The 20,950-nt window shown below is 37.6% G+C and overlaps 1 protein-coding gene across 3 annotated transcripts in view; it reads left to right on the forward strand.

The window, feature by feature from the left end:
• Positions 1–20,950, forward strand: part of USO1 (USO1 vesicle transport factor) — a 91,492-nt gene that overhangs the window by 51,712 nt on the left and 18,830 nt on the right. For 2 of the 3 annotated variants that reach the window (XM_078068773.1, XM_078068775.1), the window contains exons 9-14: positions 9,270–9,448; positions 12,973–13,113; positions 15,191–15,279; positions 15,683–15,837; positions 16,243–16,454; positions 17,889–17,909. In XM_078068773.1, the coding sequence (XP_077924899.1) occupies positions 9,270–9,448; positions 12,973–13,113; positions 15,191–15,279; positions 15,683–15,837; positions 16,243–16,454; positions 17,889–17,909 (797 nt within the window). The remainder of the gene's footprint in view (positions 1–9,269; positions 9,449–12,972; positions 13,114–15,190; positions 15,280–15,682; positions 15,838–16,242; positions 16,455–17,888; positions 17,910–20,950) is intronic. The other variant, XM_078068774.1, reaches the window with a different exon arrangement.

Here is a 20,950-nt window from a genome sequence, read left to right on the forward strand (position 1 = left end):
ATATAACTCATTCTCTATAAAACTATAACTATAACAAAGTCTTTGTAGAACTGTTATTCTGCCTTCCTTCTCTAAGATTACAGTATTTTGATTTTGTTTTCCCATTCAATGAGTGTTTTTATACTTTTTAAAAAAGATTTATTTATTTTAGGGACACCTGGGTGGCTCAATCAGTTAAGCGTCTGCCTTCGGCTCAGGTCATGATTTCAGAGTCCTGGGATCGAGCCCCGCTTCGGGCTGCTTACTCAGCGGGGAGCCTGCTTCTCCCTCTGTGCTCTCTCTCCCTCTCTCAAATAAGTAAATAAAATCTTTTTTTTAAAAAAAAGATTTATTTATTTTAAAGAGAGAGGCTGCATGAGTAGGGAGAGGGGCAGAGGGAGAGGGAGAAAATCCCAAGCAGACTCCCCACTGAGCGTGGAGCCCAATGTGAGGCTCAATCTCACAACCCTCAGATCATGGCCTAAGCTGAAATCAGGAGTTGGGCACTTACCCGACTGAGCTACCCAAGTGCCCCTGTTTTTATACTTTTAACATGTATTTGTGTGATTCTGCATACACACACACACACACACACACATCATATATTAATAAACCATATATAGCATTATTTTGCATGTTCTCAAACTAGATAAAAAGCATCCTTCTGAATATAACTTTACAACTTGCTGTTTTTTATCCAACATTATGTTTTTGAGATTTATCCATGTTGGTACATATTACTCTAGTTTATTCTTTTTTTTTTTTTTAAAGATTTCATCCATTTATTTGAGAGAGAGAAAGAGAGACAGAGAGCACGAGAGGGAAGGGGATCAGAGGGAGAAGCAGACCCCCCCGCTGAGCAGGAAGCCCGATGTGGGGACTCCTGGATCATGACCTGAGCTGAAGGCAGTCGCTTAACCAACTGAGCCACCCAGGCGCCCTCTAGTTTATTCATTTTAAGTGCTATATGTATATATATATATATTTTTTTTTAAGATTTTATTTATTTATTTGACAGAGAGAGACATAGTGAGAGAGGGAACACAAACAGGGGGAGTGAGAGTGGGAGAAGCAGGATTCCCACTGAGCAGGGAGCCCAATGCGGGGCTCAATCCCAGGATCCCGGGACCATGACCTGAGCCGAAGGCAGACGCTTAACGACTGAGCCACCCAGGCGCCCCTTAAGTGCTATGTTTTATTCAGTAGTATGAATATTCTATGATCTATTTTTTTTAAGATTTTATTTATTTATTTGAGAGAAAGAGAGAGCGTGCGCACAAGCAGGGGGGAGGGGCAGAGGGAGAGAGAGAAGGAGATTCCTGCTGAGCAGGGAACCTGACACTGGGCTCCATCCCAGGACCCCAAGATCACAAACCAAGCTGAAGGCAGAAGGCTCAAGCCACCCAGGTGCCCTTATGATCTTTTTTTTTTTATTGAGTTGACAGGCTGTATCTGTTTTTGCTAATATAAACTGTTGTTGCGAATGGTCTTTATGTGTCTACTTGTATATGAAGTTTCTCTACACTGTATACCTACAAATAGAATTACACTTTTTTCGTCTTTACCACATATTGCCGAATGGCTTTCTTAAGTGGTTTTATCAGTTTGTATATCTATCAACAGTGTTTTTAAGTTTCTTTTTCTTCACATTCTTGTCAGTCTTTGCTTGCCAGTTTGATGGGTGTGAGATGGTATCTCATTGAGATTTTCACTTTTCATTTCGTAAACTAATGAGATTAAGCATATTTTCATGGGAGTTTACGCCCTGATTTTGTTGATTTGTCCTTTACCCCTCTGAATTAGCTGCTTGCCCATTTTAGTGTAAGATTGTTTTTCCTTTTCCAGTTGATTACTGAGAGTATATATTCTGGATACTAATCCTTTGTTAATTATTCATGTTTATATTATTTTCTTCTAGTCTGTTTATAGTGTTTCTATTAAAGTTTAAAATTTTAACATAATCACATGTATTGGCTTTTTTTAAAGATTGCATTTTCTTTTTTTTAAATATTTTATTTACTGATTTATTTGAGAGAGAGCATGCACAAGCAGGGGGAGGGGCAGAGGGACAAGCAGACTCCCCACTGAGCATTGAGCCTGATGTAGGGCTCGATCCCGGGACCCTGAGATCATGACCTAAGCCGAAGTCAGATGCTTAACCAACTGAGCCACCCAGGTGCCCCCATATATTGGCTTTTTAAAAAGAGTTTATGCTTTTGTGTCTTATTTTAAAAATTTCTCTCTACCTCAAGGTTGTAAAGAGTGTTTCCATCATTTTCTTTTATTAAAGGCTTTGCAATTGTCTTTTACATTTAATTAATATGGATTTTGCATTTGAATGATGGTATAAGATTTGTAATCAAACATCCATATGTGTGAAGGGCTGTTTCTGAGTTCTCTGTTCTGTTACATTTGTCTCACTCTGCACTAAAACCACACTTTCTTGATTACTAAACCTCATAATATCTCTTATCTATTAGAATATAGGAAAAATCTTTTATATTGTCTACTTCCCGGATCCAATTCCAGCATTAGATACCAGCAGGGTATTTGAGAATTCAACTCAGTTCTGACACTGTCTACCCACAGATAGCATCAGATTCCATAGGTTGAGGGTTTAGCCCTACAAAACTGCCCTCCACTCTCCCCCTTAGGATGCCAGTCACAAGCCCCAGGCTGTTACCTATGCTTCTGACCTACCTCACAGAATTCAGGGAAACACTTACGTTTACCAGTTTATTAAAGGATTTGAATCAACAGCCGGATGAAGAGATACATAGGGGGAGGTCCTGAACAAAGGAGCTCCTGTCCTCACAAAGCTTGGGTCCCAGCTCAATGACACATGGAAGCATTCTGGTTCCCCAAGTGTGGAGGCTCTCTGAAAAGGAGCAAAAAACTGTCCTCTTGGTTGTTTATGGAGTCTTCATTAAAAATTCTTGATTGACTAAGTCATTGGCCATTAGCTGATTCAACCTCTAGGTTCTCCCCCCTCCCTGGAGGTGGGGAGAGTTCTTGGGGGCACTGAAAGTTCCAACCCTATAGTCACATGGCTGGTCCTACTGGCAGCCAGTGCCCACCCTTAAGTGGGGTCCCAAAATCACCTTCATTAATAAATAGCAAGATACCCATTTCACCTTTGTGGCTCTGAAGGGTTTTCAGGAACTGTGGATGAAGATCAAATATAACTGAGAAATATATTTTGATCATCTGGATGAATTCTGAAGCCCTCTTCTCAATTGCCTTAACACGCCTTTTCCTTTTGTTCTTCCATTTGAATGAAATTTGTTCACTAATTAAGTTCTATATATTAAATATAAGTGTGTGTGTGTGTGTATGTATATATATATATGTGTGTGTATATATATATATATATATATATATATAATTTTTTTTTAAGTAACCTCTGAACCCAGTGTGGATCTCAGCCTTACCAACCCCAAGATCAAGAGTCACATGCTCTACCCATGAGCCAACCCTCCCCATTGGAATTTTTTTGGAAATATATTGGGTTTACAGATTAATTTAAGGAGAATTGTCATCTTCATGCATTGACTTTTCCCATTCATGAACCCAGGTCTATCTCTTAATTCAGATCTTCTTTCAGATCTTTGAGTCATGTTTTATAATTTTTTTTTTTTTTTTTTTTTTTTTTTTTTTTGCGAGAGAGACAATGAGAGACAGAGAGCATGAGAGGGAGGAGGGTCAGAGGGAGAAGCAGACTCCCTGCTGAGCAGGGAGCCTGATGTGGGACTCGATCCCGGGACTCCAGGATCATGTCCTGAGCCGAAGGCAGTCGCTTAACCAACTGAGCCACCCAGGCGCCCCAGTCATGTTTTATAATTTTGAGCAAAAGAGTGTTACACCTTTTTTATTAGATTGATTCCTAGGCATCTTACCATTTTTGTTACCATATGAATGGGATCTTTTTCTTTTACATTCTCAAACTGGTCATTACTTGATTTTTGTATGTTGATCTTGTGTCCAACCACCTTATTAAACCATTAGTTCTTTTTTTTTTTTTTAAGATTTTATTTATTTATTTGACAGAGAGAGGGACACAAGCAGGGGGAGTGAGAAAGGGAGAAGCAGGCTTCCCGCCGAGCAAGGAGCCCAATGCAGGGCTCGATCCCAGGACCCTGAGATCATGACCCGAGCCGAAGGCAGTCGCTTAACCAGCTGAGCCACCCAGGTGACCCTAAACCATTAGTTCTAATTGGGCTTTCTGTGTAGATAATCATATTTTCTGCTTATAAAAGTAATCATTTTGGGGCGCCCGGGTGGCTCAGTCATTGGATGTCTGCCTTTGGCTTGGGTCATGATCCCAGGGTCCTGGGATCGAGCCCCACATCGGGCTCACTGCTCAGCGGGAGGCCTGCTTCTCCCTCTCCCACTCCCCTTCTTGTGTTCCCTCTCTCGCTGTCTCTCTCTCTGTCAAATAAATAAATAAAATCTTTAAAAAAAAAAGTAATCATTTTTCTTCCTTTTCAATTCTTACACCACTTTTCTTTTTTGTCTTATTGCACTAATTAGAATCTTTAATACAGTGTTGAATGTTGCTGGCTTTAATAAGAATACTGATGTCTCACCATTAAATTTGATTTTTGCTAAGAGTTTTTATCATGAATGAATCTTGAATTTTAGTGAATTTTTTTCTATATCTATGGAGATCATCAGATTATTTTTCTCCTTTAATCTATGAGGGTCTTTTCTTTAAAAAAGAGACTGCAACCAATATAAGCAAGTTGAGAAGAGGGAGATACAGGAGAGAGAGAGGATGATCAATCAGTGATACATAATACCTAAAAAAGGAGGAAGGAATGGAATCCAGAATAGGGGTAGGAGTTGGCTTTTAAGATAGGAAAAGAAGCACATCTTCCATCATAATGGGGAAGGCACAGGTGGAGATGTAGGTCCTTTTTCAGATTTGGTGGTAGGAAGTTGAATTGAAAATAGAGTCATATGCTAAGAGTGAAAGAGGAGGACACAGTTGAGAATTATGGAGAAGATAAAAAGTCTTTTGGAGAATAGGAGAGTTAGTTGACTGTTGTAATTAGGAAGATTTCCAGGCAGGGATAAAAGCCCCATTGAGGGTTTTCACTGTGATTTTCCAGTACTGCACACAGCTTGATGAAGTGATTCTGTCCCCCCATTCCCCATACTCCGCTGCCTAGGTGTGATAGAGGAAAAAAAAACAAGCAGTTAATTTTTCACAGGGTTGTGTGTTTTCCAGGAAGTTACTATGAAAAGACAGTAAGACAAGAGAACTTAGTTTATTATCTCCAGAGTGAAGAAATGAAGATCTATATAGTCTAAGCTAGATAGGGAAGGAAGTAAAGACAGAGGGGTTCCTAAAAAGGAAGAAAGAAGACTTGTTGATGGTTTGAAAGTCTCAGGGAAGTCATAGAACAGATATGTTGAGAATACTTGAGCGGAAAAGATGGGAGGTTTTTGTAATGGAGTAAGAATTCTCTCTGATGATGAGCCCAAGAACTGAGAAGTCCAGGTATTAGATGGATTGTCACTGAAATCAAGAGGGACAGCAGGAAGTAGAGAAAGAAGATTTTGAGCTAGATGCCAGCAATGCTTTCAGTGAATGGAGTAGTGACCACAGTTTTGTTACATAACTTCAATTAGGAGTGGTAAGAGATGGTATGGGCAGATGGCCTGATCCTCAAGGAAACAGGCGATTTTGTGAGAAGGCAGAGGAACTATGGTCTCTGGAAAGTACACTGGGCTGGGAGGATCATAGATTCCACATTCTGACTCAGGTACATGGGATTGAGAGCATGAACTGCCTGCACTTTAGAATGTTACAAGGTAAGGCAACTTCTTTATTTTTTTTTTAAAGATTATATATTTATTTATTTGACAGAGAGCACAAGCAGGGGGAGCAGCAGAGGGAGACAGAGAAGCAGGCTCCCTGATGAGCAGGGAGCCCAATGTGGGGCTTGATCCCAGGTCCTGAGATCATGACCTGAGCTGAAGGCAGACGCTTAACCGACTGAGCCACCCAGGCACTGAAGGCAGCTTCTTTAAAGGAAAAAACATTTCGGGGCACCTGGATGGCTCAGTTGGTTAAGCAGCTGCCTTCGCCTCAGGTCATGATCCTGGGGTCCTGGGATCAAGCCCTGCATCAGGCTCCCTGCTCAGTGGGGAGTCTGCTTCTCCCTCTCCCTCTGCCCCTTCCCCTGCTTGTGTGCACTCTTTCTCTCTCCAAAATAAATGAATCTTAAAAAAAAAATGAAGTGACTGAGGCTATAGTAGGTTTTATTAACCAATATTTGGGAGTTTGGGGTAGCATCTTGAAAGAGTTTGAAAGGAGATTAAGCATTCTAAGATGAGAAAATGGAAGTGCGTAGGTGATTAGCGAGGTATATATTTTCAGAGGTGACCAAGGAAAACAGAATTTTAAGGCAGGGTAGAATTAGCTAGTCTTTAGGATTGCTAAGTTCTAATGGCTCCTTGTAACTGATGGTGGCCTTCAAAGCTCTGGAATTCACTTTGCACGTTGGAGGGAAGGCCTGCCAGTTATAGTGAGGGCTTTGACATTCTGTTTCCTCCAGAGCCTTCAGATGGTCCTAATGGCAGATCTTATTTAATAGAGATTTATGGCCCTGCATAAGAGACAGATACAGTGGTTCCTCCTTAGAAGGTGAGGACCCACATGTTTCAGCAGTATGAGGTAAGGAAGCCTCTAACTTGGGAGATCAGGACTGGTTAAATCAGAGATTTTAAAAAGAATCTAAAATATGCACCTTAAACATTTTATCTCAAGTTAAATGTAATAATTTGCATTGATATACTGATCTTTGGAGTTAGGGCCAGAACGTTTTCTTCAAATATGGGTGGACTAATAGGAGTTTTTCCATCACCTTTGTGCATCTTTATTACATCACATCTATAATACATCATGTAGGATTTGATTTTTGGCTTCTTTGAAGTGCAAGATCTTTATGGGTTTTTACAATTACTTTTTTTGTTTCTTAGACTTGCATTACCCATATATAACAACAACTATTCTTAATGACTTGGCTTTCACTGAGTTTTGCCAAAGACTTAGTTTTTATAAAAATAGCTCTATTATATAGTCATTCCCTCATATCTATAGGGAATACACTCCAAGACCCCCAGTGGATGCCTGAAATCATAGTACCAAACCCTATATATACAGTGTTTTTTCCTATACATACATACCTATGATAAAGTTTAATTTACAAATTAGGCACAATAAGACATTAACAACAACTAATAATAGAACAATTGTAACAATATACTGTAATTAAAGTTACGTGAATGTGATCTTACTTTCTCTGTCTCTGAAAATGTGCTGTACTCACCTTGCTTCTTGTCATGACGTGAAATGATAAAATAACTATGTATGAGATGAAGTGAGGTAAATGATGTAGGCATTGTGACGTAGCATTAGGCTACTATTATTAACCTTCTGACACTAAATCAGGAGGAGGATCATCTGCTTCTGGACTGCACTCGATCACAGATAAGACCTCAGAAAGTGAAACTGCAGATAAGAGGGGACTATTATTTGACAATTTATATTACAGTTAATTAATAACTAGTGCAGATAGCATGGTAGATTTGTAAATTACAAAAGTAATTTACTCTTTTTTTTTTTTTTTTAAAGATTTTATTTATTTATTTGACAGAGACATAGTGAGAGAGGGAACACAAGCAGGGGGGTGGGAGAGGGAGAAATGGGCTTCCCGCAGAGCAGGGAGCCCGATGTGGGGCTCGATCCCAGGACCCTGAGATCACGACCTGAGCCGAAGGCAGACGCTTAACGACTGAGCCACCCAGGCGCCCCCAAAAGTAATTTACTCTTAGGTGCAATAATCCAGGCATGATCCATGAAAGAAATAATTGATACATGGGACTTCTTTAACATTGAAAATTTCTCTACAAAACACTGTTAAGCTGCTCTGAAAAATAAAGTCTTTTTTTTTTTTTAAGTTTTATTTATTTAAGTGATCTCTACACTTGACATAGGGCTTGAACTCAGATGACCCCGACATCGACAGTCGTTATGCTCTTCTGACTGAGCCAGCCAGGCACCCCCAAAATAAAGTCTATTAATTAAAAAAAAAAGCAACTGATTTTTGTAAACATAAAGCTCAATTAGTAGGAGTAAAAGTGTGGATGTACTATACAGAGGAACCTATTAGCTGTGAACATCTAGTGTCAATCATATTTTTAACAGAGGAAACGGATCCTTGGTTAAACTAGCACTTGGTAAAGTAGAGATCAGTTGGCGAGCTTTAAACCATGATAACAGTGTAAGCTGTAGTGTGGATGAAAGTACCCTATAGAATAGTATGTTGTAAGCAGAGATAGGAATAAATGGAGAAGAGGAACTAGGAATGATAGGAAGCCTGAAGAGTGGCCAGAGATCTGTAAGGAAAATGAAGAGAGAGTAGTTAGTGTGTTAGAAACCAAGGGAAGAGTAAGTTTCAGGAAAGAGACATCAAGATAGCAATGTCAGGTGCTTCTTAGAGATTAAGTAAAATATGGTTGATTCATTCAATGAATATTTAATAGTGACCTGATATTTATAGATCTGATATCTCTGTCTCTGCTGAGGACAGAGTAAGTCACTGTATCCTAGTAGGGCATTCACATTCCTGTCTTTATGAATTATAATCTAATGGAGAAGACAGATACAGCATAATAAAAGGAGCAGGCTTTTGTGAAAGCATGTAGCTGGTGATACTAGCCTGGTCATCAGGTCTTGATGTTTAATCTGGGATCTGAAGAAAAATATGAGTTACTGAGGTGAGTGGATAGTTGAACAGAGTGGTCAAGAGATCATGAGAAAGAGCACACAGCTTGTGGCCTGTGGCCATCAGGAGTCAGAACAGGCTTTCTGCCTTGCCGTACTGAAGAAATGCTGAGCTTGGGATTTGTCTTTAAAAGTGTTTGGTGGAGGGATCCGGGTGACTCAGTCAGTAAAGCTTCCGACTCTTGATTTCTACTCAAGCTCAGGTCATGATCTCAGGGTCATGAGATTGAGCCTTGCCTGAGCTCAGCATGGAGTGGAGTCTGCTGGTCCCTCTCCCTCCCCCTTTGTTCCTCCCCTGCACGCAGGCATGTGCATGTCTCTGTCTCTGTCTCTCTCTAAAATAAATAAAATCTTTAAAAAAAAAAAAAAAAAAGATTCTCTCCCTCTCCCTCTGGACCCCCTCTCCCCGCCCCCGCCCAGCAAAAAGTGTTTGGGGATTGAATTTTCCTTCAGGTTTTATCAGCCTTAACACTTCCATTTTACATTCTTTTCCCAGGTATAGTAGTGGAAGATTGTCTGATTTTGCTCCAAAACTTGTTAAAAAACAACAATTCCAATCAAAATTTTTTTAAAGAAGGCTCATATATTCAACGTATGAAACCTTGGTTTCATGTTGGAGATGAAAATTCTGGCTGGTCTGCACAGAAAGTGACTAATCTGCACGTAATGCTACAGGTATACTGTAGTTAGACATAAATGTGATAAGAATTTTGACAATGTTCCTTTCAAAGAAAATTGCTTGTGTTTGATAAATTTAGGATGTTGAGTTGGTTTCAGATGGGCTTTAAAGAATCTTTTAATATGAAGATTTACAGTTATGTTCAGAGATCCTCTGCCATTAACCTCCCCCCCACCTCCCATTGCATACACCCATCACTCAGCTTCAATAATTATTAACATCTGGCAATTTTGTTTCACCTTTTATTCCCCTTTCTTGTCCTGCTGGATTATTTTAAAGCAAATCCAAATATATAGTGTCCTGATGGGTTTTGCACCCAAAGAATAATAGGTTAGATTGTTGATTTGAATTTTTAAAATCTGATTTCTTCAATTAAGGTTTTAATGTTCAGAATACTACATTCAGCAAATAAATTCATTCAGTAAACATTTACTGGGAGCTATGCACTGACTGCTAGGAAATGAATGATAATGTGCCTGCCCCCAAAGATTAATAATCTGTTTTAAATCCGATACGGGTTAAACTGACACATCACCTGTAATTTTATTTAAGCTTTATGGTGAAGGCTTAGTGGTGATGGATAGTAAAAGTGAAGACAGTAGGATCCCAAATGATTTCTCCATCAGAGAATATATGAAATACTTTGAAGTATTTTACTTACTTATTCCTTTATTACTTCTCAATCCTTAAGTTTATACACTAGCCTCCCAACTTACTGACTCTCTGGTGATTCTTGTGGGTCTTCGAATATCTCTGAATTGTGCCTCCATCTCTGAAGTTGTTTTCCTCAAAACTAGATGGATAGTTTCTCTAGTAATTAGAGTCTGAATATTTCTGCATGCCTTGGGAGTTGGCTATATAGGGTTGATTGATAATTAGGGTGACCAGATGCCCCATTTTGCCAGGATAGTATTCATTTTGTAATTACTATAACAGTGTCCTCTTTCGCTTCTAAACTGTCCCAATTTAGATAACAAATTATAGTTACCCTATATAGAATATACCTAAGAACAGTTAGGACGATATTTTATGGGAGCACATGGGTAGAATCTTCCTATTTTATACTCCCCCCTTTATCATTTCTATTTTCATGTGTCGGTATAACACATTTCAAGACTGTATTGGTTTTTTATACTTTCAAATTAGCATCCCAAGTAGTAAGCTTGATATCTTTGCCCAACACCACTTTCTTAATAAAGGAAATTCCTCTAGAAAAGTACCTTTCAAAATGTGATTAGACAGAGTGAAGGGATCTGGTGATGTGCAAAAAAAGTTATATATATATCCTGCCAAGCAGTGAAAATTTAAAGTGCTGGAGGAGTCCATTTGTGTTTTATAGTTTAAGGTACTATGTAAGGAATTATTTTTGAAGAAAATGTCACTGTTTAAAAAGTAAAGTATTATTTTACCCAAAAAAATAAAGACTAGAGTACTGAATATCAACAAAAAAATTCTAGGTACGTAGTAAATTGTTTCTTTAAGTACTCTTGACTTACAAAAAGTGAATAAAATGTTGAAGAAAGTAAACTTCAAAATAAAGAAGCTGAGTTTAATTCACTTTAATATATTCTCCATCTCAAAAATTGAGTAGTTGATACATTCATGACTTCACAGGCCACAGGTTATCTTCTGCTTTTCAGTCGGTTCCAGTGCTATTTCTTTGTAGCTTTATGTATGTTACTTATACTTCCAGTTCTTTATTATACACCAAATGAAAATGCATCAAAAATGGTGATAAATAGTCCTATTTGGATAGATAACATCCTAAGTGGAACTAGTCATCATTGCATTTGAAATCATGATTGATTTTTTAAAATTCTCTAAGTTGAAATTGATGTGTTTAAGGATATTTTATTCAGATTCTACAGATTAAATTTGGGGGAAGCATCGTCTCAAAAATTTTTTTAGTCATAAAACATTTTAATTTTGTCCTGAAATGATAGTGTTATGACTAGTTCTGCCTCCTATTCCTACAGGCATGTATACCCTTGTAGACCATTTTTTGGACAGATACTGCCAGCTACTCTCAGAAAGCTCATTACCTTATGAGAGAATCCTTTTCATTTTTGGGTAATTCTAGTTATTAAAAACTTAATCCATATAATGGGTCAAAGTCTGCCTTGATGTAACTTCTACAAACTTCCCTTGTTTTGCTCTCTGGGAAAATACAAGTTCATTCCTTATGGTATTACATATTTGAATGTTGTTATTAAGTCTTCCCTTATTTTCTTATCCTTATATTAAGTATTCCCTCCTTCTTCAATCACCTTTTCCTACTTCTCTGTCATCTAGAAAATTGATAATGCTTTTTTTTACATCATCAATAAAGATACCCAACTGCTATTAGATGATATTAAGGAATTGTTGATTTCGTTAGGTACGGTAATCCTTTTTAGTTAGAGATGCATATAGAAATATTTATGGGAGAAATGACATCTAGCTTGATATTTGCTTTAAATATATATATATTATCTATATGTGCGTGTGTGTGTGTGTGTGTGTGTGTGTGTGTTTTTTCCCTTTCACGTAAGGATAAGAGGGGAATAAATTAAAAAAACAAAAAGCCATGGAGGCCTAACTGGAAAGGTCTAAGGATTTAAACCAATAGGTAATCCTAAAGCCTCTCTCTAGTGACATCAGTGTATTAATTAACCCTCTTTTTTTTTTTAAAGGTTTTATTTATTTATTTGAGAGAGGAGAGAGAGAGAGAGCATGAGTGGGGGAGGGCCAGGGGGAGAGGAAGAGGCAGACTCCCCGTTGAGCAGGGAGCCAACTCGGGGCTTGATCCCAGGACCCTGGGATCATGACCTGAGCCACTTGATCCCAGGACCCTGGGATCATGACCTGAGCCAAAGACAGACATCCAACCAACTGACCCACCCAGGCGCCCCTTAATCAACCCTCTTAATAAAGTATTATCACAAATTTCCCATTTGATCTTAATATATAAGGCTTTGTACATACGTAGACCTATGAGTGTAGTTTTAAAATACAAGATACATATAAAATTATTTTGAAGATCTGTGCTGAACATATTTGGGATGACGTTTTTTATGTTTCTCAGATGTCGTATTCAAGTTCAGACTACTCGTAGAGCTATACGGATTTAATTAGCATTACAATCAGTGAGGCCAACCCCTTGCCTAATGCATAAATCTTGTACCGGGTAAATCTTCGGTTGTTAGTTTTAGTCTCTCTTTAAGTATCTCCAGTTGAAGGGGAATATATCACACCTCAAGCCACTCTGTTGTCAGATCTACTCTATAATTAGGTAGTTCATCTTTGCTTTGATAAGAAATATACCACCCTGTTCCTTATTCATTCATTCATTTATTGAATTTAAACTATGTTATAAATACTGGGCTCATTCTTTGGAATCCAAAAATGACAGAGGCAGAGTGTGCTCTGGGAGTTCACAGTGACCTGAAGGAGACATAGACATTCTTGTTCATATAGATAATTTCCCTCAAGACTTTTCAAATCTTTAAAAGACAAATGTTGTTTTCTCTCTCCTGCACAGCTTGTCCGTGTACTGGTGTCTCCCACCAACCCCCCTGGTGCTACCAGCAGCTGCCAGAAAGCTATGTTCCAGTGCGGCTTACTGCAGCAGCTTTGCACCATCCTCATGGCTACTGGAGTTCCTGCTGATATCCTCACTGAGGTAAACAACGTGGGGGCAGGGGCTACTCAGTGCAAGTTGAAATCGGGAATCCTAAGAAGAAGTAGATGTCAGCTAAAGGAAAAACAGTAAAAGTTAACCATTTTTACATGTTAAATTCCTTATTGAGCCTCCTAAAACGTAATCAGCATAATGATGACAGTATTCAGCCCCAAAGGTATACTCATTCCTCAAATTTAATAGTATATAAATAATGTGAAAGCTTACAGGATTTCTCATTAATTTTATTGTATTCAACAGGAATGCACAGTATGATTTATGTTTTCAATTTTGAGAACAGTATGACTTAGTCAAATAAGACTTGAGACTTAAGTAGTCTTACATATTCCTAGAATTGTAAATTCTTTTTCCCTGATGTTTGGCATTTTTTGTTTCCTACCTAATAAGAAAAGGAAGTTAGTTTGAAGAAAAGAAAGGTTGAGTTTACTTAAACTATTTTTAAATTTTTCTCAAATTAACACATGTACCTTAAAAGAACAGATGATAATAAAATTTCTATAACAGAAACCTCTATCTTTAGCCTTACTCCTCCCTGACTTAAGTCTTGCTTCCCCTTTGTATAACCCTCTCACTTTACTTTTTCTGTCACCCCAGTAATTTGTGTTTAAATCAGTAATCAGGGTTTATAATTTTATGACTATATAAATACTGTTCCCTGCTAAGCCAGAGCCCTAATATCTTTTTTAAATATCCCTTTCTCTTTCCTGAGTTGTAGTAGTGTTCTTTTTTCATCTTACCTATTTTCTGTGTGCCTACATATTAGTATTATCACATGCTTAACATGTCATTTCCATCCCAGGCATTTTTCTTTCTGGGAGCCTTCCATCCATCTGCTCCAATATGGGCTGGTTATTCTCTCCTGTGCACATCTCTTGTCCTGGGACTTTTCACCAGCCCCCTAGGAGCTCTTGTTACTTTTCTCTTGACTTAAATCCCTTAGTTATCAGGCCATGTCTTTACCCCCCCCCCCCAACCTTTTGGCTCATTATCCTAGTTTACTTAACTTCCTGAGAAAGGTAAATGGCAAGAGAATTTGTTCTTAGCTCTTTGATGTCATTCCTCTACTTTCAGAGTTACTCTGATGTTTGGCTGTGTATGGATTCAGAGTTGGAAGTCATAACATTCAACTTTCAGAACATCATTTCAGTGCTGCCATTAAAAAATCTGAAGCCATTTTTAATCTTAATCCTTTTTTTCTTTTAAAGATTTTTATTTATTTGACAGAGAGAGACACAGTGAGAGAGGGAACACAAGCAGGGGCAGTGGGAGAGGGAGAAGCAGGCTTCCCACTGAGCAGGGAGCCCGATCAGGGCTCGATCCCAGGACCCTGGGGTCATGACCTGAGCCCAAGGCAGACGCTTAACGACTGAGCCACCCAGGCGCCCCTAATCTTAATCCTTTTTATGTAACCTTTTTTTCTCTAGAAACTTTTGGGATCTTCTCCTTCTTTTTCGTTTCCTGAAATATCCTGATGATGTGCAGTACTACAGACTTTTTTTTTTTTTTGTCCTCCCCAATTATTTTTGGCAGTCACTGGGCCCCCTTCAAGCTGTAGACATGTGTCCTTCAGTTCTGAGAATGTTTTTTCATATTTCTTGATAATTTTTTTTATGTTCTGTTTCTGCAACTCCATTAAAAGATTGTTGGACTTTCTGTGACCCTAGTTTGTCTTTTTATTCTGTTTTCTTGGAGGTATTTTCAACTTCATCCTTAAATTGAAATTTTAATTTTTATATTTTAAGTTTGTTCTCTAATTTTATCCTAAAGCATCCTTATTTTGTAGAAATAGATTGTCTCTCAGAGAATACTATTAATTTTAGTTTTTTGATATTTTAAATGCTTATAGTCAGGTATTATTTCTAATTAAAGGCCTACGCTTAATGTTTTAAAATGTTATTTCAAAAAAGTGTTAGAAGATTGTAATGCTGTCACTGCTCTTTTTGGTGTCTGAATTTTGGCATTTAAAAGCAAAACACAGAAGGATACAACATTTTCTTCTTTTGAAAACAGGTTTTCTTCCTTGACTTTCTCTAAATTGTTATTTTTCCCCCCTAAATAGACCATTAATACTGTATCAGAAGTTATTCGAGGCTACCAAGTAAACCAGGACTACTTTGCTTCTGTAAATGCACCTTCAAACCCACCAAGGTAGGCAAAGGGAAATCTTGAGAGTCCCTCCGAGGAAGTCAAAACTTACTCTGGGTTTTTAGTATATCTCGTATGTACCTCTTATTCTCTTAAGTTCAACCGTATGGTTTGAAACTAAAAATTATCTGACAAGATAAACATGTTGCTATTTTAAAAGAGTTTTTGTGGTCCTCGGAGCTTAGGTATTTGGGCTCAGATATCACTCTTCCAACTCCTCTTCCGTGCCTTAAGCAAACAGATCACTTGTCGACGCTGCAGTTCTCGCTCCTGTGAAATGGAGATGGAAATAGTAACTTGCTGGCCTTCTGGTTGTGCTTCCACAGTCAGCAGCAGTGACTGCTTATTGATTTGTGCACTTGGGTTGCAATGTTTCTTTTTGTTCTTTTCTTTTTAAACACAACAGACCAGCAATTGTAGTTCTTCTCATGTCCATGGTCAACGAAAGGCAGCCGTTTGTACTGCGCTGTGCTGTTCTCTATTGTTTCCAGTGTTTCTTATATAAAAACCAGAAAGGACAAGGAGAAATTGTGTCTACGCTTCTACCTTCCACTATTGATGGTAAATAATTTTGTTCTAATTTCTGTTTTAAAATGTAAATAGTCTTTCAAGCTGTTAATGATAGAATATATCCTAAATGATAAAAGACCCTGGATGTAGTGGAATATTTAAAATATGGCATTTCCTTGAATTTGCTTTAGAAATACAGTTTTTAGTTAAGACAGCAATTTTCTGGAATATCATCTCATCAATTTGATGCCTAAAATGCTCTAATATTTCTTTGTCCTGCTACCCTTCTTCCAAGGTTCTTTTTGTCATCTTTCATTTTGTTTTGAAAAGCAGACTTTTACACATGTAACTTAATACTGCTAATTAACAAATTTTAAAATAGTATTTTGTACTGTTTGTGTGTGTCTGTAAAACAACATTTGATTTTTTATTATCATCTGCCTGCCATCTTTGTAGCAACAGGTAACTCAGTCTCAGCTGGTCAGTTACTCTGTGGAGGTTTATTTTCTACTGACTCACTTTCAAACTGGTGTGCTGCTGTGGCCCTTGCCCACGCTTTGCAAGAAAACGCTGTCCAGAAAGAACAGTTGCTCAGGGTTCAACTTGCTACGAGTATCGGCAACCCTCCAGTTTCTTTATTACAACAGTGCACCAACATCCTTTCACAGGTAATGTGGCGAGTGGAACTCTTTAAGGGGGGGAAGGTCTTAGCTGTACATTTTTATGTCAGTGATACAAGGATTTAAGAAAGTCCTTAGTAGATGCAGGTGAAAAAAGAAAGTGGTGTGGACTTATCTGCTCATTGGCTCATTGTAACCAGAAGCAGTTCGTGGAGAGAAATCAATGAATATTCTTACACGAGTGGTTTTGCCAAATAGTTAATAAGGTCTGCTTCATGATAGAAACACACACTCTGGACAGAAAGGTGTTTTGTTTTTCCTTCTGTTTCCTTTTACATTATCCACAGTGTTCTTACATGTCCTCTTCTTCTGCTCTGTAGCCAAATTTGGGTCCGTTTATAAGAGGGCATAGAACACAGTGGTTCATAGCTGTGTGCCTCCCTCTTTCTCTTCCCAAACCAATCAATCTTCCTTTCAGAAAACAAAGGTAGAATACCAGTCCATCGCTTATATAGTTAACCATTGTACTCCTTGATGTTTGTGCGCTCTCAGATCTTCAAAACCCTAAGGCACATAATTTAGCTAGTAAGACAGAGAAAAATGTAACTGTTTGCATTCCTCTAGACCCCTAATGAGAACAGCAAAGCTTCATTGAAGTGTGGATGCAAAGGTATTTAGGAATGTCACTTACTCTTGGATGATTTGTCCCCATGCACCAGCCTTGCTGTTGAACAGTTCAGGTTTACTCTTTAGCAAAACCACAGTCATCAACATTCAGAATCACTCAGAGTAAAAATGTACTTAAGTCTAAAATTGTGCTGTGCCCTGGAATTTTCCAATTTTCCTGCCTCCCTCTCTGTGATAAGGTCCTGTGTCCTTCTTAATTTTTAATTTTGTCACACTCGTTGAATTGTTTTACTGTGAGCTTTTAAAGAGACATCAGTGCCATCCACAGGAAGCAATAAATTAAAGGTGAAGAATTATGAAGAATTAACTATAGTGAAAAGAGGGTTGTACACTCCCTTTGTTGTTTAAAATCTGTTTACTTAGACTGAAAGCTTATTTTATCTTGGAGTTATCATTTATTTCTTAGTGATTTGAAAAAACTACCCCCAAATATTCATATCCTTATGTATTTAATACTTGTCATTCTCATGTTGCTGTCTTTTGAAAACAGCTTCTCGTAAGCCAAACAGCAATTAACTGACCACTGCCACCAGAGAGCTTGCTCTGACATTGTCTTCACAATTAATGCATAATGAGAAATTCTCAAGATAGTGGTGTCTTCCCACTCTGAGTCATCACAGTACTATAAAACTGATCCTTTCACCTCCAAAATGTAGATGCATTGTTACATAATAAAAGATTTGAACTGTCCTGTCCCAAAGTATTGGTGTGGGTTTGTAGAGACCATCTGTGAGGGATTTTTCTAGATTTAAATTTTTCTAAAGCAGTAATATTTATGAGTAATTTGTATTGCAGGGTGATAAGATCGACAGACGGGTATGTATTGCTTGTTTAAGCTTAGGCATTTCCCTCTTACAACAAGGCTTTTCTTTGTCTTGGGTTTTGCTGATGGTTTTTTTTAACTGCTTGTTTGAAGTTGTATTCTACTCACACTTTCATGCGTCAGCAAGTTTCTCTCTATCGTAAGTGGCTCTCCAGTTTTTTTCCATGGGATGTTTTCTCCGTGTAGTGGTGTTACTAAGAACTGTGGGAATGAGGCTGAAGCTGTACTTGCGCTTCCTTTGGGTATGCTTGCACTTTCTGGAATTCCTTGGTTTGGGTTTTTTTGTGTTTCTTCACCTAAGCTTGTTTATTTCCTCCTGAAACCATTTCGAAGCTAGTAAAATTTAGGGTGAAGAATTTTGTCTTTAGCTAGTCAGTACATGAAAGAATATGATGACTTTTATATTAAATTATTGAAAATGTACAAGAGTAAGTATAATTTTGTAATTTGAAAGATTTTTGAGTTAAATATTTGAGATTTTGAGTTAAATATTATGGGTTATTCTGGATGTAACCCATATGGTACAGTTACCATTGGGGGTTAGTTTTTGATGTGTGTGGGGGAGTGTGATTTGTGTTTGGTTTTGTTTTTTTTTCTTGTGGAGTGTTTGGCAAAATTGGAGTGTACCTTAATATTTATGTTTGGTCATATGTTCCATTGTGCAGTGTTGACAGTAATAAACTGAAGTCCTGTTACGAATTGTATCTTTGTGTATAAGCATGACTTAATACCTGTTAATCACCCACACAGACATACTTGGCGACTTTAGCTTCCAGAATTTTTGATACTAGGTATTTTAAAAGTATACATGTCAATCATTTAGAAGGGAATTTTTTGGAGGTATAACTTATACACAGTAAAATGTACAGACCTTAAGTATTCAGTCAGATGATTTTTGATGGGTGAATATACCTTTGTAACCACCACCCAGAATAAGATGTAGAACATTTTCATAATCTAAGTTCCATCATGCCCCTTTCCCATTAATTCTCTATTCCCAGAGGCCACTGCTAGAAAGTGAATCTAATCATAATACTCTAGAACCTCATTGTAATACTTGAAGAGTAGAAGTTTCAAGTGTTAGCTTTTTGTATTTTTATAAACAATGTAAAATACTAAACTTGAAATCCACAAAGTAGGAATAAGAGGGATTTTTATTTAGAAAATAATAAGGAAAACATAATAGTCTATGTTAAAGGTAAGATGACTCAGCTTCATTTATTTTGTTTGTGGTTCTCTTCCATCCTGTAAACTCTGTGATTTCTAGTCATGAAACCCTTTAGAATGCGCTGAAATTATAATTTCAGCATCCATTTGTTTTTCCAACTCTCAGTGGTTCATACACTCTTGGGGGCTGAGAAAACATATGTGCTTTTTCTTGACTTGAACCTATAAACAATCATTCAAATATAAACATATAAACAAAATGAATAGTTTCATGAAATTATTCTAGAAAGTGGAATGTGGCTTTTTTTTTTTTCTTTTGGGCTATTCTGGGTAATTATCTTGTGAAGAATCCATCAGAAGATCAGAATGCAATGACATAGAATGTTTTGATAGCCTTTAAGGTCTAATTTCTAATTTTATTTTTTGGAGGATAGAGTAGCTTGATCAGGATTTTGTTGGATTGATCTTACTGACAGTTTGTAATTGTACACTGGACAAATACTATAGCAATTTTGTACTTATTAATACTTTATTTTCTTTTCGTTTTGGAAAATTAAAAAAAATTAAGACTAGAAAGTAGGAATTCTACTACCCAAAAGTAACGGTTGGTTAATTTTTTTTTTTTTTTAAAGTAGGTTCCACACCCAATGTGGAGCTTGAACTCATGACCCTGAGATCAAGAGTTGCATGCTCTACCGACTGAGCCAGCCAGGCATTCCCAGTCTTTATTTTCTATACTGTTTATTTTATTTTATTTTTTTAATTCTTTTTTTTTTTTTTAAGATTTTATTTATTTTTTTGACAGAGAGAGAGAGAGACAGTGAGAGAGGGAACACATGCAGGGGGAGTAGGAGAGGGAGAAGCAGGCTTTCCGCTGAGCAGGGAGCCCGATGCGGGGCTCCCCTGGGATCATGACCCGAGCTGAAGGCAGACACTTAACAGCTGAGCTACCCAGGCGCCCCTAGACTGTTTATTTACATAGGAGTGATCATACATTAGATTCCATTTTGTATTCTGCATCTTTTCTTACACATATTTTCCAAGTTATTAAACACTAAATAAACATTTATATGATTGCATAATATTTCACCAGATTGGTTAGCTAACCATCTCCTTATTTTCAGACATTTAATTATCTTCCATTTTCTTCATTATAAATCATGGTTTAATGAGCATCAGAATAATATAGTCTGCACAAAAAACATTCTTACACAGTCCTCACTTTGTATATTTCTAGTATGCATAACTTTTTATTAATGTAGCAAAGCAAGGAGCACCTGTATTTCACTAAGGCTTAAAAAAAAATTTATGGGGGCACCTGGGTGGCTCAGTCATTATGTGTCTGCCTTCAGCTAAGGTCAGGATCCCAGGGTCCTGGGATCGTGCCCCACATCAGGCTCTCTGCTCCGCGGGAAGCCTGCTTCTCCCTCTCCCACCTCTCCCTGCTTGTGTTCCCTCCCTCGCTGTCTGTCAAATAAATAAAAAATCTAAAAAATAAATTAAGTAAATAAATAAATAAAATTCATGCCAACAATTTTACTGTTTTTTCATTTTCCCAGTTCAAACTTTATTCTGCCATCTATTTTAAATTTGGGGCATTAGTCCTACTTAGTAGGTAGAGAGCAAAGAATTGCATAACTAGAAGGGATGATTCATAGTTTATAGCACTCATAGAATACTTATTTGTGTACCATATGCTGTTATAAGTTTTAACAGGTATTAACCCATTTAATCCCCTCCACAGCTTAATGAAATGGGTATTGACTATTTCCCCCACTGAAGGATAATGATAAGGTTTCATGCTGTTGAGTTTTAGAACCAGGATACAAATCCTGGTATTCAGAGCCTATCCTTTTAATTTCTGTGT

The sequence above is a fragment of the Halichoerus grypus genome, chromosome 3 (genome assembly GCF_964656455.1).
Source record: "Halichoerus grypus chromosome 3, mHalGry1.hap1.1, whole genome shotgun sequence".
Lineage (NCBI taxonomy): Eukaryota > Metazoa > Chordata > Mammalia > Carnivora > Phocidae > Halichoerus > Halichoerus grypus.